At 36.9% G+C, this 19654-nt stretch overlaps 1 protein-coding gene across 1 annotated transcript; it reads right to left on the bottom strand.

Annotated features, from left to right (window-relative positions):
* Positions 1–315: 315 nt before the first annotated feature.
* On the bottom strand, positions 316–3218 carry LOC126622515 (inositol-3-phosphate synthase). Its single transcript, XM_050291314.1, has 8 exons — positions 2892–3218; positions 2656–2724; positions 2320–2455; positions 1972–2219; positions 1608–1834; positions 1011–1492; positions 837–899; positions 316–707 (listed from the first exon to the last, which is right to left on the bottom strand). Exons 1-8 carry the CDS (start codon positions 3077–3079, stop codon positions 588–590), a joined length of 1533 nt encoding a protein of 510 aa, XP_050147271.1. The 5' UTR covers positions 3080–3218; the 3' UTR covers positions 316–587.
* Between the last annotated feature and the right edge of the window lie 16436 nt (positions 3219–19654).

Raw genomic sequence — 19654 nt, 5'->3', positions numbered from 1 at the left:
ATTAACCACATAGAATGGCTAAAGAAATAGACTTTTGAGTCAGCGACAATATTGAAATAGATCTTTTTGGGGACCAACAAGTAAGAGCAAAAGAGAAGACCCACATATAACCGAACGTTGACGTGGCTTAACCGTGACCACACAAAATAAGAGGGCATGGAAAAAAGGAGGGCAGACAATCCTTGTCCTTTCTGGACCACTGCTCCCTTTTCGCCTCGTGAATTATTGAACAAATTTGTGGACCAAAATACAAATCTGCGTGTACACTGCATCTAATTTGATTTTTGGTAACTTAAAAGTGCAGAATTAGGCACATAACAACTAATGTCCAATAATATTATAAAAAAAATTTACTTCCATTACAAGAAAGAGTTGATTGCTTCTGAACGAGAAGACGCAACTGCATTACATATTGGGACCTTCAGGAAACAGAAAAGAAAATAAACAGATCAAATAACACAAAGAAACCGACTACTCACACAATCTGCAAACATTACGTTTACAAAGGAAACAGAGAGGGATTGGGATTGGGATTGGGTTTGGATTGGGATTGGATTGATTTCTTCAACTTCTTAATTTGCTTCACTTCACTTGTATTCCAAGATCATGTTGTTCTCAGGAGCCAGACCAACACAAGCCCTCAGTATGTTCTCCAGCATTGCCCTCTGCTTTGACAGTGCATTCACCACGGGTGTACCTGGCGGAACCTGTTTTCCCAACACCATCACAAATCAGTATTTCACCGCAGTTACACATGTAAACCAAATTACCCGATGACAGCGAGAAAATCATTCATTTCAGAAAGTCTGGAAGCAAATAACTAATATTTGACTTACAAGAGGAGCCTTGCTGAGGTAACTGAGAATTGTAGCCACAGGGTGGAATGAGTGGAACTTGGCCTGCAAACACACCAATATAGTGATATTAACTAATGTCACATTTACATTTCCACATCACACTTTGTAATTATATTAGTTAATGTCAGTCACGAGGTAGTTAACTAAGCATACCTCTGCTTCAGATTTGAGCTGGATACGGGTGCTGAGCTCAGCGAGGAGAACCAAATCGAGGATGATAGGAGCAGCCAAGAGGGAATCCTCACAGGTGTTGTGCAACACAATGGTGTTTTGCCCACCCATGAAAATCTCAGAGGTGTACTCATCTAAAGCTCTCTTGCTGTCCCCAACATATGGGACATACTTGATCACCACAACATGGTCAGGGTGCTCACCTGGCCCGTAAAGTATGCCATTGCTGGACACCATGTCATCCACAACATTGCTCTTTGAAATCTCCTTGGACCGGAAGGTTTGCGGTGCAGAAAGATTCATGCCGTCATTGTTTCCAAGATGGTTGTAGCTCACAATGGCTGTTGGCTTGATTCCAGCCCCAACAAGGAAATCAACCAACACAGACTTCATTTTGGTCTGACCACTCTTAAAGTCATCCCCACCAATCAAGCTGTTTCTCCTAATTGCCAAATCAATCAGCCCTGCCAAATTTCCAATACTCATTCAAATTTCCACTACACTGTGCGACTAAAATTTTCGAAATAAAAAAAAAAAAAAAAGTTTGTGTTTTGTTAGCTAAGGGACAGGGTAGGGTACCTGGGACAAAAGTGTTTTGTGGGCTTCCATTGATGAAAGGAATATTTTCAAGAACACAAGCTATGGCATACAATGTGGAAGGAGATATCTCAGCTTCATTCTTGTCCACTGAACCCAAGAGGTTCTCGACAGTGTCGTTTAGCCCCACAACAACATTACTATACCTCTCAGTGTTGGCAGTCCACAGCACAACCACCCTGTCCACCTTGTTCTTCTCCTTGAATTCTCTGTTTAATTAAATTAGCACACGATCAAAGCATTATTTGAGCACCAAATTGAGTTTCTTTCCTCGAAAGGACAAACATTTCACAGTTAATTCTTAAGCCAGTAATTAATTAACTGATTACAACATTAGTATTGTTACCTAATGTCTTTAATGACTTGTTGGAGTTGTTCCTTCTTGGTGCCCTTGATGACGTTGTTGGCACGAGCACCTTGGTTGGCAGCGATGAAATCAGGGTCGTAGATTCCAGGGAGTGGGAGCATAGACTCCATGTATGGCCTCAGTTGCTTTTGCAGATCAATGTCAAGGACCTTTGCCCTCGCCATTGCATCTGCTAAGTTCATGTCACTAATGTCCCAACCCCCAAACACTATGTCATCTGGGTTCACCTGAATTACCAAATCTCAATTAATTAACACTAATATCCAATAAACTATCAATTAATAATAACTAGAAAATTAAATGTATAAATAAATAAATAAAAATTACCATAGGGAGGAGGCTTTTGAATGGGGCATAAATCTCCTCTCCATTGAAAGACCCAACACGGATGGATGAGGCTTGGGTCAGTGAGCCAAAGTAATTGGCTTGCTGCACCTTGTCCTTGGTTGCCCAGGAGATTCCTCTGAAATTTTACAAAAACCATATCTTACAATTAATTAAAAATTCATGTAAAACCAAATTCGTCATCTGAGGAATCCAATTTTAAAAGCACACAAAAATTTAAACAGCATATCGTAAATATTAGAGCTTCGATTTTTTCATCAAAAGGAAAGGGTTTCTAACATGCAGAAAGAAAACGAAGAAATTGAAAGAACTACTCACTCTCTGTTTGCAATCACACCAGCAGTGAGGGTTGAGCCATTGTTTCCACCCCACCCCACAAGCATTACCCTGGACACCAAAAATTAACAAACACAAATTAACGGATAAAAAATTCAAAATTTTAAGACTAACCCAGAAAAAATATGAAAGAAACAATCACAACCTAGAAATTAATTAAATTTCTTGTTTTTATTTTTAAGGAAAAAAATGAAGGTGTCGAATAAATGGTGCCAAACCCTAGTTTGGGGACATGGACATCAGTCTTGAATTCGTATTTGACAGTTTTGGGCTTCACAATCCACTGATACGCTCCATTTCTGTTCTCATGGACAAGCTCAGTGGTCTCGTAGTTGTACACCGAATGAATCTCATTCTCTGTGTACGCTACGTTTGGGGACTCTACCTTGAAGCTATCGATGAACATCTTCTCTGTTTTTTCCTTTTCTCCTTTCCTAGGAAATTAAATTTTCTAGGGAACCAAACAAAATTGGAGAGGAGAGGAAGATGAAGGTGTAACACTATACTGAAATCTGAAACCTAAGCCTTGCACTGTGTCATCGACCTGCTCCAGTGCCTTGTATTTATAGAGTGGATGTGACACTGCAGATACACGTGGCTAGGCTGTGTGGCCTCTAGTGCCCCCCCATGATTGGTAGAGAATATCCACGTTAAAATGTCCACATCAACTATAATAATAAAAATTGACATAATTAATGTTTTTCACCAAAAATGCTAATGTTCTTATGTGATACAACGTGAATTGACGGAGTTGAGAGCATTTCAAATTCATTTTTAATTCATTAATAAATGTTTTTGGTTATTTTTTTAATATATTGCAATTTTGAAGTGTAAATAACGTAATAAATAATTGTTAAATTTGACATCGCGTAGAGAATAAATTTAAAAAAATTATTAAAGTACCAAATACGGTTTTAAATTAAAATTTATATTAAAACTTAATATGAGAAAAAGGGGAAAATGAAAGAAAAAAAACAAAAAAAATGTCTACTTATACACTAAGGCTTCCAAAAAAAAAAACTCAAAAATTATTTTTCACAATGATACATTTACACTAAGAGGTCAAGAAGAATAAATTAATATCAAACTCTCAATCCACGAGATTTAAATTTTAGACATCTTATTTATAAGTAAAGAGGTATATTACCACTATAACTTACTCCAACTCTTGAAGTAAAACTCAAATTTAGCTTCTAAACCTCCTCCAACTTGCTCCAACCCGTGGGCCAAATATGATTTTTAATACAAAAACTCCTTTTTGGGAACATTTAGTCCAGTGGGCTGGTCCACCATATATGACACATGAAGGAAATTTTGTGAAAAACATGTTCATTTGAGTAACATCTATAGCATGCAATTAACAATTAAAGGCGGAATCATGCTTGTATGCATTCAAAACAAAACATTACCCATGAAATTCAAAGCCTAGTAGAAGGGTGAACCAAGACTCAACTCAAAACAAAGTAAGTTGAGAAACTTTATACCTTTGAAGATTCCTCTTTGCATAAGCAAAGGCTAATCACCCAAGGAGAGGGTCTTCTTTCCTTGCTTCTTAGTTCCATCGATTTCTTGGACGAGGATGGTAGAAAGGAATCTTCAAGTTCTGAAAATAGAGAACCTCTAATTTTTCCACACCAAGGAGGGACTTGAAGAAGAGATGAGTGACCTTGGAGGATGAGAGATTGCTAGCTAATCTCCTCCAAGGGGGCCGGCCTCTTAGAGAGAAAAGGGATAGACATGTTCTCTCCTATTTTCTCCAAAAGAAACCCTAAGGATGAAATGGCTATAAAGTTGCCTTTATACCACTTCACAATGGAGTGGCAAACTTGCAATTAAAGCAAGTTCACTACCCTCCTCTATTTGGCCGGCCATAAGGGTGTATTGGGCTTTCAAGCCCTTTGTTTATTCAAGTTGTCATACAACTTGAGTTAATGGGCTTGACATTCAAATCCCATTGGGCCTTGCGGCCCAAAACTAACCCGAGGTCTTTAACGAACTTTATTCGTTTGATTAATTAACATATTAATTAATCTTTGCCATAAATAATTGAACCATTTAACTATCCTTACTCATCTCCGTTATTTCTTCAATCTCTACCTTACACGGTGTACGATCCACTAGGTTCTTTTTAGCGAGGCAGTGGGCGATTAGAACTCTTTCAAATCGATTGTGAATTGAAACTTACTTTCAATTCTCCCTTTAGTGATTAAACACGTTTAGGGCTTCCACAAACCATGAGTGACACCTAGCAGTATGTCATGGTTACCCAAGCTAATCAGAAGAGGTGGAGAACCTATTCAGTTTAGGATTACAATGTAATACGGTATTTCTCTAATACAATACTCTTGACCACATTGTTTGGTTTGATAGTTTATTCATGTCTACTATCCAATGTGATTCATTTACTTATATGATTACTTTGAATGTGATTTGGAACGAGTTCCTAAATCTCATTCATACTCTGGCCAGAGATTCTTAATCATATCATAGAGTATTCTCCCTCAAACGGTTTAAAGGTTAGAGATCACTTGTTGCGCATTCACTTGCCTCCATGGCTAAGTGGCTTAACCCCAGCTATGCCATGGACACTCTCTGACGGAGTGACTTTGACATAGTCAAAAATCAAGGACCTAACCACAAGACAACTATGATGCCTCAGGTCAAATGACTACTTTGCATTATCCCAACCATGAGTTCTCATGTGACATGAGTATGAGAACTCCTCGTTGATCGTGTTCAGTGGACTCATTCCCTATTGAGCACCTACATGCTTGTCTTGGTGTCAATCACACCAATGACTCGAGACCAGTCACTCTCCCTGAGAGAAGACATAGCACGTACTGATCTTAACGGACTGTCAATGCCCAATTGGCAATCCTATAATCAGGAACGTTTAGGATATGTATACGAAAGAGAATGGTCTCATGAATCTAACTTGTTTAAATTACATTCTCCTAATTACATATTCCTTGGACTTATCGTTTAAGCATATAACATTTATATGAGACGGCTTAAAACAATAATCTTTGCCCTTGATATTAAACTAGATTAGTTTAACATGTGAAATGTCCATAAAGTATCATCATATGATTGGTTTTAGGGCACATTTCCAACAATCTCCCACTTGCACTAAAGCCAATCAACTTGGTCATCAGTGATGATACATCTTCTGTAGTCATTTCAAAAATGGCTGAGTAGTAGGCCTAGACAATGGATATCTATATGTTATCCATAGAAGCAACCTTGAGAATAGTGACGTCACCATTATACATGATTCTTAATCATGTGGTTTAGTCTCTCATTTGAGTTCGGATCTTGATGAGACCTTGATTCCCTAGCTTGAGCTATCGCCCCATTAGTGTCGTAGTGTCGGTACACTAGAGACACTTTCTGGTTGGAACCGAATAGAGAGTTCATGAATGAACTTTCTCATCCAAACAACATTGTTGTAAGCTTTTATATGGCAATATATTTTGCATTCATAATGGAACACACTAAAGTCATTACTTTTAATGTTTCCATCCAAATATCTCTGTAGTCATAATAAAGAGATATCTAATTATCTCTTCATTCATAATGAAGAAACATCCAATGATGGATTAGATTCATAATCTAATACATTTACGCTTCCATTACGTTACTCTAATTCTTCCTCATTCTTGAGGAATCCATCCTTTATTATTTCTCAAATACTTAAGGATTCACTTGACGGTTGCCATGGTTCTGATCCTAGGCTTGCATTGATATCGTCTTGTACCGATCTTGGTACAACTCATATCAACATTTTTCATACAATATGAAATACATAAATCACCTTTCTGCGTATGCATAAAGGATTCTATTTACGCATTATTTCTTTGGGAGTCAAAGGGTACATTCCCTTTGAGAAGAGCTACCTCCTAGTCTCACTAGAGTTGTTCTTCTGATTGAAGTTTATCATCATATGAGAAACTTCCTAGCATCTTTTGTCTATTATTAGGGCTTGATATAATCTAATTATATCCTGAAATCTATCATTATAGATTTCCATCCCATGTTTATAGACTATGTCTCCCATATACATTCTATCATTATAGAATGTTTAAAGTCATAACTTTAACGAAGAAGTATTCTTTTCATTTCCAAAATTAATATATCATATATGTGTTTATATATATTCAAAACAAAACAACATTTGTTAGTTGGTTTAGAGAAGTGAAATACAAAGGTTAATTTAAGGATATCCACAAGATAATTCTCAAACAAATATTGCTTATTAGCACACAACCCCTAATCTTAACATGATTAAGATTTGTCTTTCTTTCCAACTACATCCTATGGAGTCATGAAAATTTTGGAAGATCTTCTAATTGACAATCATATTGTCTTAGAAGTATATATCCAATATATATGGGTAATTGATAACATCCAACGAACTAAATCTTATTCGAGTTCGTTCTTCTCTTAATGGAGAAATCCATTATCATATGATGCTTCTTTCCTTGATATCTTTCAAGGAAACTGTTCTAAAGTGTTGCCTTTTCTTGGATCAAATCTAAGGAGGTAAATACTTTAAACATCTTACTCATCAACTTGCATTTCTTGAATTCTTTGAAACCTTTTGCAAAGTATTCGGGCTTGTGTTTATTCAAAATAAATGATAGTCCAACCGAGAGCGATCTTCGGTGAATGTCATACAACATGAGTAGTATTATGTTGTGGACATGTGCCACTAACATCTAAGTGAATTAACCTCAACAACTTTGTGATTCTTTCTTCCTTTCCAAAAGAATAAAGATTCAAACATTTTGCCTCTAGACAATTTTAACAAGAAGGCATTGGATCCGAATCTAACGATCCAAAGCATCCATCTATGACCAACTCGTAATTTATGTTTTACAGGTATCACAACTCAGTTGGGATTAGTCACTACCTTGCAACCTTTTGGGTTTTAAGCATCGTTATATTCTAAACAGTTAACACTACCATATCATCTCTACTATAGAGATAATCAATTAGATTACAATAATCTAATCATTCATTAATAAAGAACAATGTTTTTCAAACACAACATTCATCCATCTCTCATAGTGACGGAATTAAGTTCCTTAAAATTGGAATGTAAAGACGATCTTTGGTTTTTCCAATTTCTTTGGTAGTTCATATGAGGAAGTAAGTACAATCTGCTTTCGCAGAGATCTACATTTGATTCACAATCCGAATGTGAAGTACTTTCTCTTATCTCATTAATCTTCTACTTCTTATTAGCCACACTTTTACAACGATTGTAAAACATAGTTACTAATACGGAATCAAGCATTCAAGTAGAAGAACCAACTGTTTTGAACTTTTCAAGAACAATTTACAACAACTTCGAAAAGTGTGTTCTTGACACTTGCAAGACATTTCTTGCAAATACCCCTTCCAATGTCCATCATTTCATAAAGAAAGTTTGTTCCCTTGGAGTTATTTCGCCTTCTTCATTTGACTTCTCCTTTGACTACAATAGTCATGGTCCCTAAACTCCCATTGTCTCTCTTGAAACTTATTTCAATTGTGTTATACACATCAAACGATTTGGAGAGCGTGTGGTTATTGTTCACTATATAGTTTACAATAAACTTAGTGAACCATTTGGATAGGGACACAAAGGTGAAGTCCTTGCCTAGTTTCCGTCTCTAGAAGTGGTGTAACACTTCAACACTCAATGATTCAAAATCATCATAAGTCCATGTTGATGAACTATTTTTGTCAACCAACCATTATGTTCTAAACATAATTACAAACTTTCAGAGTTGTTCAAGGCAACTCTCATTTCTTCATACAACAATTTGTAAGTGAAGAATCATGGCACATAAAGTGTCCATGCCCTTGTGCTTACTTCTCAAGTTCCTTGTTCATGTAACAAAGAAACGAGCACTAATATTTGCGTTAGCTAAGGGTTGTTCAAAGCAACTCTTATTTCTTCATCCAACAATTTGTAATTAAAGAATTATGACATTAAAAGTGTTGTCCTCTTTATGATAGACTTATCTAACATGTTCTTCCAATGGTACATTATCAATAGGAAGATTGTGAGGATGAGACTACTTAGGTACATATACAAGCCATTATAGACAATCTATGGGATTGTAGTACCAAGTCCGGAAACTAAAGCTTTCGGCTTTTTCTTTGTCAAGTTTTGGATAGCGTTTGCAAATATATTGGTGAATAAATACATAACAAATATAAATTGATTGATTTTAAGCCATTTGATCCGGGTCTTTAAATCAAATAGCACCACCCACTATTTTTGGCAAATTCCATATCCCTTATCGGAATTCGAGAGTTTTGGAGGAAACTCTTAGTAGGGTATGGGAGACTCATCATTACTAAGCCCACCTCACAATGATATGATGTTGGCTAGCATCAATAATAATGAGAGAGTACGCTTACTCATTTGCATCTCTTGCAAGTACCCATCTTATTTGGCCTCTAGAGAATGAAGCCTCACAATGATATGATGTTGGCTCCATTGCACTTAGTTAAGTCATTCCCACCATGCAAGTTCGAGTAGGGGTTCAAGAATAACCTCACAATGATATGATGTTGGCTATTCTCGTTGCCTACCTTCACAACATCATGTTTGCATATAGAACTCCTCCTGAGTGTAAGCACGCACTTTGTACTCCCCCATGATAGGGTGAAGTTGGTGTATGAGTCACAAACGATCGGAGCCTACCACGGTGGAAGGCCACGAAAGAGTGTTCAAAGCACTCTCACGCTTATCAACTTAATAATGGTTTGGTTGAGGGTTTTAGGTCTCATCACATATAAACATACATTTTAATCTTATTAAAACAATTTGGTCCTATTACAACTATTGGTCCATGTGATTGATTTAATAGTATATAATACTCCCACTAAGCTTGTAAAACGGTTTTTAAAGCAAGAGTATATGGTACTACTAACATAAGGTTTGCATTCATTGATGGACTATATAGTTGCCTTAGGGCCTTAGGATGACTATGAACCTTTGATTAGATCCAACACGAGCCTAGTGTTGGATCTCGATCTAGGGATTGTGAGTGATTTTAGTTACACGTTTAATCATATTAAGGCATGTTTTTCCTATTGGGCGTTGGACCCAACTACTCCAATTTCATGCATATCAAATAAAACAAGAAAATGAGTACTTCAAAGTAAAGAAGAGCTTATGCTCTTTTACAACATTTGATCAAAACAAATTACTTTAAAGTAAAGAAGAGCTTATGCTCTTTTACAATATTTGATCATATCAAATTACAACCAAAATCTAATCTACACATTCCCATGGTTCAAACAAATTTGAGACGGCCTTTCACATAGCTCAATTATCGTAGGCTTAGGTTCATAATCACCCTTTAATTAATTAACGCTTTAACTAATTAAACTTGAATGCAACATTGTCATTTGGTTTTTGTATCCATAGAATTGATTTAAATGGAACTAAATAAAATGAAAATCCAATTCTCATTTAAAGAGACAAAACCATTTTGTTCTCCACCTAATTTGGGCCGAAAAGCAATAACCTCAACTTTTTGGGCTATATTGCAAAACATAAACTTTTGAGGTCACTTTGTAAAAACACAAAAGTCCACTACTTCATGTAATTACAACTAGAACCAAAAAATTTCAAAAAATTCAAAAACTTCATTAAAGTAACAAAACAATTTGTCCTTTAGTGATTTTTGGCCTTTACGTAAAAAAACGTAAACTTTTGGGTCAAACTACAAATACACAAAAGTATCAAAACTTTATGTAATTGCATAAAAGCCCCAAAAGTACCCTACTTGTAGGGTGGCCGGTTTTGGAGTAGTGTGAGTGATGGTGTGTGAGTTGATTTTTGATGAAAAGCAAAGTCATAAAGTCATGCAAGTTGAACAAGTGGGTGATGGGTTGGTGTGTAAGAGAAGTATCAATCATGTACAAAAATTCAAACACATTTTCAAATTTCAATCACTTTTCAAAATTTGAAAAAATCACACCAACCAACACAAAACAAGGACTTAATGAAATCAACCAAAAACTTTGAATCAAAACACCAAACTTTTTGTTCTTGGTAAGAACATCAAGAACAATGAAGAACATCCATGAAAACCCATAAGAGTTCCATGAACATTTTCACTCAATAAAACTCAAATTTTCACTACTCAAAATGGGGTTAACATCCTAGGGTACTTAGGGGTTCCAAAAGTCACTTTAAAACACTTTTAAAAAAGACAAACATGAACCCAAAAAATCACCCTTTGGATTTGGCTGAATTTCCCCAAAAACATGGCACCAAATTTTAGCTCCAAAATTCATGCTCATATGAACTACATCTACAACATTTAAGATAGCAAATTTTCTAACAATTTACATTCAAAGAAGCAAGAATAAAGCTTGTAACAATTACAACATTCAAATCAAAGACTATGAACTACAAAACCCAAAAGGATTCACCAACTACTAGACCTAGGCTCTGATACCACTTGAAGGAAATTTTGTGAAAAACATGTTCATTTGAGCAACATCTATAGCATGCAATTAACAATTAAAGGCGGAATCATGCTTGTATGCACTCAAAACAAAACATTACCCATGAAATTCAAAGCCTAGTAGAAGGGTGAACCAAGACTCAACTCAAAACAAAGTAAGTTGAGAAACTTTATACCTTTGAAGATTCCTCTTTGCATAAGCAAAGGCTAATCACCCAAGGAGAGGGCCTTCATTCCTTGCTTCTTAGTTCCATCGATTTCTTGGAGGAGGATGGTAGAAAGGAATCTCCAAGTTCTCAAAATAGAGAACCTCTAATATTTCCACACCAAGGAGGGACTTAAAGAAGAGATGAGTGACCTTGGAGGATGAAAGATTGCTAGCTAATCTCCTCCAAAGGGGCCGGCCTCTTAGAGAGAAAAGGGAGAGACATGTTCTCTCCAATTTTCTCCAAAAGAAACCCTAAGGATAAAATGGCTATAAAGTTGCCTTTATACCACCTCACAATGGAGTGGCAAACTTGCAATTAAAGCAAGTTCACTACCCTCCTCTATTTGGCCGTCCTTAAGGGTTTATTGGGCTTTCAAGCCCTTTGTTTATTCAAGTTGTCATACAACTTGAGTTAATGGGCTTGACATTCAAATCCCATTGGGCCTTGCAGCCCAAAACTAACCTGAGGTCTTTAACGAACTTTATTCGTTTGATTAATTAACATATTAATTAATCCTTGCCATAAATAATTAAACCATTTAATTATCCTTACTCATCTCCGTTATTTCTTCAATCTCTACCTTACACGGTGTACGATCCATTAGGTTCCTTTTAGCGAGGCAGTGGGCGATTAGAACTCTTTCAAATCGATTGTGAATTGAAACTTACTTTCAATTCTCCCCTTAGTGATTATACACGTTTAGGGCTTACACAAACCATAAGTGACACCTAGCAGTATGTCATGGTTACCCAAGCTAATCAGAAGAGGTGGAGAACCTATTCAGTTTAGGATTACAATGCAATACGGTATTTCTCTAATACAATACTCTTGACTACATTGTTTGGTTTGATAGTTTATTCATGTCTTCTATCCAATGTGATTCTCTTACTTATATGATTACCTTGAATGTGATTTGGAACGACTTCCTAAATCTCATTCATACTCTGGCCAGAGATTCTTAATCATATCATAGAGTATTCTTCCTCAAACGGTTTGAAGGTTAGAGATCCCTTGTTGCGCATTCACTTGCCTCCATGGCTAAGTGGCTTAACCCCAACTATGCCATGGACACCCTCTGATGGAGTGACTTTGACATAGTCAAAGATCAAGGACCTAACCACAAGACAACTATGATGCTTCAGGTCAAATGACTACTTTGCATTATGCAAACCATGAGTTCTCATGTGACATGAGTATGAGAACTCCTCGTTGATCGTGTTCAGTGGACTCATTCCCTATTGAGCACCTACATGCTTGTCTTGGTGTCAATCACACCAATGACTCGAGACCAGTCACTCTTCCTGAGAGAAGACATAGCACGTACTGATCTTAACGGACTGTCAATGCCCAATTGGCAATCCTATGATCAGGAACGTTTAGGATATGTATACGAAAGAGAATGGTCTCATGAATCTAACTTGTTTAAATTATATTCTCCTAATTACATATTCCTTGGACTTATCGTTTAAGCATATAACATTTATATGAGACGGCTTAAAACAATAATCTTTGCCCTTGATATTAAACTAGATTAGTTTAACATGTGAAATGTCCATAAAGTATCATCATATGATTGGTTTTAGGGCACATTTCCAACAACACACCCCAACCCGAAAAGTCCAATTGGACTCCAAATCGAGTTGTGTTGGCCGACACCAAGAGGGTGACGAAGCCATAAAGTATGGTGATGTGGAAAAAATGTGAATAAATTTAAATCTAAAAGTGTCTAAATACGAGAGTGCGTTGTGAGAGAAAATGAACCCATTTCACACGTAATATCAGAGCATAAGTAAAGTACAGTAGAGTGGATTGAGAATCATACCATTGAAGATAATCTCGAATACCAAAATTTGCCCCGAATCCTTGTCGATAAGATAGCTCAGCTAAAAAACCTAGAGGATGTTAACAAAGCAAGGGTGAGTGGCCCTAGAAATAAAATTTTAATTAAAACCTTCTAAGTTGTTATAACCCCTCGCTGTAATACCTATACAGTTTAAAAAAAAATCATACCACGTGTCGATGTAAAATCAAAAGTATATCAACAGGTAAATCCATAAATATACCACGGCACAGCGTCTCATGAGCAATATATATAATCATGTGCTCAATAAATCAATGCTAGTACATAAGTAGGAGTCACCTGTAGTGACCTGTACGACTCATCCATATCTCATCAATCAATGCTAGAACATAAGTCGGAGTCACCTATAGTGACCTGTACGACTCATCCATATCTCATCAATCAATGCTAGCACATAAGTCGGAGTCACCTATAGTGACCTGTACGACTCATAGGCAACCTGTACGACAGTGTCGGACTTGCCTATTCATTGCAACCTGTACGACTATGTCGGAGTTGCCTATATAGCTCATCTACCAATTCCTGCACACGAGTCAGAACCACATAATGTGGTCTATACGACAGGCTGAGTGTAAATAAATACACTCAAGTGCTATGATCACATGAAGGCTAGGCCTTGTCCTCAAGCGGAGCACTAACACCGAGGTGCAAGATAATGAACATTAAATGCATAAAAACATAACCATACACATTGAAATCACTGTCATCAACATGTACTCACCTGAAGCTTGCTGGGGCATCCGCAGCATCATTTGGCATAACCACTTTTATGTGCCAATATTCTCAATCATAGTTAATCTCTACGCTGTTAACCATCATAACTTCTTTCCTTAAAGAAACCAAGTACCATGTTCAATTTGGATTGTTCTATGGCTGCATCTGACAATCTTTAGATTGACTACGTACCCTCAAACGGGATCAAGTCATTCATAGTTCAACTTAGTACTTCAAAGCATTCACAATAATTATATGCTGATAATATGCATATAGATATACCATAATGCAATCTAAAACTCAACCATACCATAGTATTTTAACATATATATATATATATATATATAACATGGCATAAAATGCATAGAACAATTTAAAAGCATTTGTGGAATTATCATTCATATCTATATACGATAAAAGGAAAAGACTCACTCATCTAAGGTTCGTGCTATGACTCCCTAGCATGAAAATCGAGACATCACGAACCATCATCGCCTATAACAATTATCAAATCACATCTTAGAGTTCTCATCAATAAAACACGTAACTTACATAAAACATATCCCCAAGGACGTTTTAGAATGATTTGGGACCCATTGACCAAAAGTCAATCGTTGGTCAAAGATCGACGATAGGGTCTACAACCCTACGTAACTCAATCCAGAAGATCCGCATGTTAAATTTTTGATCCGTAACTTCCAAAGATCCACATTGTGCTTCTAAAACATCATACTAAAGTTTCATTACGATCCAACGATTGGATCTCCTCCAATTGCCAATTCAAGTGGTGGTCAACGTTTTATTTTACGAACTTACAATTCCAATTTGAGAAGATCCATACATCAAATTCTCAATCCGTGAGTTTCTAATATCCTCAAATATTACGTACTATAATGTATTAAAATTTAATGACGATCCAATGGTTGGATTGTCGGTTGTTGTAATAATCAAGTGGTGGACCATAATGGGACTAAGTTCAAACGACGGAATTTCGTCAATCGGACTTCACAAACGAAACCAAGGTATTCAAATTTAGCCTAGGAAGGTTAGGGGACCCCTCGGCCCACGCGCCACCGCAAGTGGCCGTTGGCCGTCCCTACTTGCCGAAAAATTCAACTATTTCTAAAAATTACCAAAATTCACAGAAATGAAGACCTCAAAGAGAGGAACAACTTTCATACCTGCCACGAAGTCCAAAAGTAGACGGAAGATAGTCAATTTTGCCCACAAAGCTGGCGGATGCCTCAAGCTTCCAGGCGTCAATTCGTCGCCTACGGCGGTCCAATAGGGTCAAGGTTGGTTGGGATTTTCTCCTGGGATGATGGGCTACAAAGCCCAAGTGATGGCATCGGTTATTGCTTTGCCAATTCGCCGGAAAAATTGAAAATGGTGACCGGAGCACCCGCGAGAACCGTCGACTTTCGTAGTCTCAAAGTGCCTCATACAGTGGTTCTTGGTTGGGTTTTGTAGAGGTGAATGAGAGGTCGCAGAGGTGTGGGTGACGGGGAAGCTGGGAGCTTTCTCCCTTTTTTTTTTCTTTTCTTTTATGATTGGCTGAAGGCTTTCCTTCCCTTTATGTGATTGGTCCTTTGTGCCTAAAATTTGATTGGGCTACTTCCTTGAAGGAGTTAAATTAATTTACAACTGAAATATAAATAACCAAATTCAAAAGTCCGTAACCCGTTATCATCTGAACTCGCAAACGGTTTTTGCCTATGGGTTCACACCAACAAGTACTACAAGGATACGCTAAAAGAATAAGTCATACGTTCCTCTAGATGATGGTAAACGAAAGTCAAAGCCCTTGCCTCTAGGGCATTTTTGTAAATTCACACTTTTAAAATTAATAAAAACGTAAAATTAAGAATGGGTTCTCACAATATATGTGTATTTTTTTTAGTTTTATATTCATAAATTCATTGAATTCAATGACTAAAATTTAATATGATCAAATCTATCAGTAAAAAAAAAAAAAAGATCTAATGGTCCAAATTTAAATCAAACGGCTACATAATTAAAAATAATTATTTCATGTGTTTCATATTCTTTCATGTTGTTCCACGAGTTTCATAATGTCGGTTTAATGATTTTTCAATATTTACCGAAATTTAAATATATTTAGGTTAAAATGTTCATAAAATTAATTAGGATAGTCTACATAATTTTTTTTTAAAGTTACTTTAACAAAAAAAAAATCCTCAATTCATTCTTTAATAACTTGGGTTAAAAATATAACTCAAAAGAGTTAGAGTAAAAAAAAAAAACTATTTATGAGTTAAAACCTAAATTTTCTGGATTAAAAAATGTAGTTTTTAACCTAAGGTTGAGAGTCTCACTATTGAGACCTCTAAGTTTTCTATTATATTGAATTCTTTTTTTTATATTTTTTTTTCTAAAAAAAGCTTAATTACATCTACGTCCTTGAAACTTAACCTTTTGATACTAAAATTTTACCACTTTTTTTTTATTTGGGTGAACAAAAATTTTCCACTTCAACCCTCTTTAACCCAACTCATGTCTCATCATACTGCTGAGATATGTACTACTGAAAAACTATAAAAAATATATTTTTGTTTTTAAAGACACTTGATAAATATCTTAGTAATAATCAATCTTATTTGTCCCCCATAAACAGTTTTAACAGATTCTTGATGAACTTTGATGGTAGGGCAAAGTGAGGCATAAGTTGACGTTCAGGAGGTTAAGTACCAGTTTGGTACAACTGAAATTATAAAAAAAGCAGCTATGAAAAAAAGTTGGGGTGTAAAATTTGTTTGGTAAATATAAAAATAAGTGCTCCTTTTCAAAGTTCTAGCCAAAATAAGCAGAAAAATGGAAGCAGCATTTTACTGCTTCTCAAAACCAGCTTTTTTTCAAAGTAGGCAGATGAACAGTAAAGTTTAATGAAACTTTCTTAAACCCAATTATACCCTCTTTCTCCTTCTCGATTCCCTTATTGTATCAAATCATTGAATTCGATTGTTCGAGAGGACGAGGTCCCTTAGCGAGTCGAGTCCGGCACTTGATTCAAGCTAAAGATATAAGAGATGAAGGAATGACTGTTGGTTACCAATGTTAAATTCAGAGAGCTCCATTCACTAACACAGAGAGACAGCTCGTGAAAACCAAGGTCGAATTCATCGTCTCGAGCCCAAAGACTGTGGATTCGAATAACAATTTCTTCTCCGGTGCCCCACATCGAAAAAGCCCCGCCATTAAAGTTATTTGGACCCTGATTTCGGGACGATGGACTGTCGGTGTTAGCGGCGAAGGCATGATGGCGCTTAGTCGAGGCCGTCCCATTGAGACCTTGCTACGACGGTGGTGCCGGGAGCTCTCTGTGGAGAAAAGGGCAAGGGTGGCGATTGCACTTGCCCACCCTCCAATGGTAGCATACCTTCTAGTTCTTTGATGGGTCGGATTGCTGCCCACCCAGTCTACGAAAGACCTATTTGCTTCCCCCTCCGTCTACATCCATTAGCTACGGATTCGAATCTCTCTGTGGCTATATACTTTGAATTGAAACTCAAAAGATTCGATTTTCCCCCTTTTTTTCTAGGTTTTTTCAAAATTGATTGGATGGATTGGCTAATTGGAATCTGATCATGGAGTTGGAAAGATTCGAAAGCTCGAAATTCCTTGCTCTCTCTCTCGAAGGTCAGCGATTTTGGTGATTGGGAAGGGGAGAGAACAAAGGGTTGGAGGGGAAGGATTTGGATCTTGAGTTGTGACCCAAAAATGTCGAAGATTAAAGATGAAATTATAAATAAAAAAATAAATTAAATTATTATATCACATTTAATACTATACCCTTTTAGTCATTTAACATAGTCACATCAGTTTTACATAAAGTTTACCAAACACTTGAACATTGTTTTTTTTTTCTATTAAAAGCACTTTTACAATAAAATTTTACCAAACACTTAACTGTTTTATTTTACAGCTGTTTATTTTTACAGCACAACAGAAGCAGTTTTTTTAAAAACCACATCAATACCAAACTAGCCCTAAGTGATGAAATTTGAATTTTAGAGTAAATGAGACACAAGTTGTAAGATCCCACATCGCCCAGGGGTGAGGATCCTCTAAGCCTTATATGTACATGCCCACCTCTATATAGCACGAGGCCTTTTGGGAGCTCACTAGCTTCGGGTTCCATCGAAACTCCGAAGTTAAGTGAGTTCGCGCGAGAGCAATCCCATGATGGGTGACCCACTGGGAAGTTCTCGTGTGAGTTCCCAGAAACAAAATCATGAGGGTGTGGTTGGGGCCTAAAGCGGACAATATCATGCTACGGCGGAGTCGAGCCCAGGATGTAACAATTTGGTATCAGAGCCAATCTGTGACCAAAAGTGTGCCGACGAGGACGTTGGGCCCCCAAGGGGGTGGATTGTAAGATCCCACATCGCCCAGGGGTGAAGATCCTCTAAGCCATATATGTACTTGCCCACCTCTATATAGCACGAGGCCTTTTGGGAGCTCACTAGCTTTGGGTTCCATCGGAACTCCGAAGTTAAGTGAGTTTGCGTGAGAGCAATCCCATGATGGGTGACCCACTAGGAAGTTCTCGTGTGAGTTCCCAGAAACAAAACTGTGAGGGCGTGGTCGGGGCCCAAAACAGACAATATCGTGCTACTGCGGAGTTGAGCCCGGGATGTGGTGGGGGCCCGGGCCGGAATGTGACACAAGTTGAGTTTCAAGACATGTTGCCTTAAATAAGCCAAAGAAAAATTCTATAAAATAACTAATATAATGTGAGTTATATCTTAAGAAACATGATGTATTAGAGTCACATTTATAAATGTGCATGGTTCAAAATTGAAACTACTTACCTGCAGCAGCACTTGAAGACATGGAGCAAAGGTTTAATAAAGAAGTCTTCCACATTCTACAATCAATAAGTTCCAACTAGTAAATAAGGTTTTAGCACTAATATTGTACGACTGCTATGAGTACAAGGACTACCTAATATATAGTGATTAGGGTTCCCATTTTTTAGTGCGGGTTTTTGTTGGTAAAGGTAAAAAAACCAAATGTATTCCATTTCCTATTGGTTTTGGCAGAGGCAAGAAAGAAAGAAGCTAGGCTTTACCTAATTCCATCTCTTATAAAAAAAAATTAAGGATTACCATAACTGTCCTATTTTATTTCTTCTATAGAAAGATCTTCGTATTTGTATTTCTTCACAGCTGGAGCACTTGGAGTTTGGCAGTTAGTTTACTAAATGAGTTAGGAGTGAATGTGAATGAAACCCCGCTAGAAGATCTTCGTATTTGTATTTCTATTGATAGGTGCTTGCAATGGGCTTTTGTCTCTGGCGTAGGTTCTTCAATCCCCAGTGAAGTAAGGTTACATCAGTCATAGGGTTCGAATGAGATAGAGTTATGGTATTTCTAGCATTCAAAGACGGTACTATTGATTTCATCAATACCAAGTGATACTTTCTTAATGGGACATTTGAGAATGAGCTGGACAGAGGACTTCTATCTTCAGCTATAGGTACTCTAAGGTAAGGAGCTTTATAGTGAGTCAAGCTCGATTATAGTTACCTTTCCCCTATATGTGCCATTAGATTACCTATTTCATTTGCTTAGTCCTGCTCCATCTATCTTTTCTTTCGTCTATATGCCTATTTCTTAATAGTGAATTAACAGCTTCTTATATAAGGATTTCTCGTAAGCGAAGAAACTTCCTTTCTAATTGGGTGAAAGCATGATAAC

The sequence above is a fragment of the Malus sylvestris genome, chromosome 1 (genome assembly GCF_916048215.2).
Source record: "Malus sylvestris chromosome 1, drMalSylv7.2, whole genome shotgun sequence".
Classification (NCBI taxonomy): domain Eukaryota; kingdom Viridiplantae; phylum Streptophyta; class Magnoliopsida; order Rosales; family Rosaceae; genus Malus; species Malus sylvestris.
Note: the sequence above shows the minus strand (reverse complement) of the source record. Positions and strands in the feature narration are given on the sequence as shown.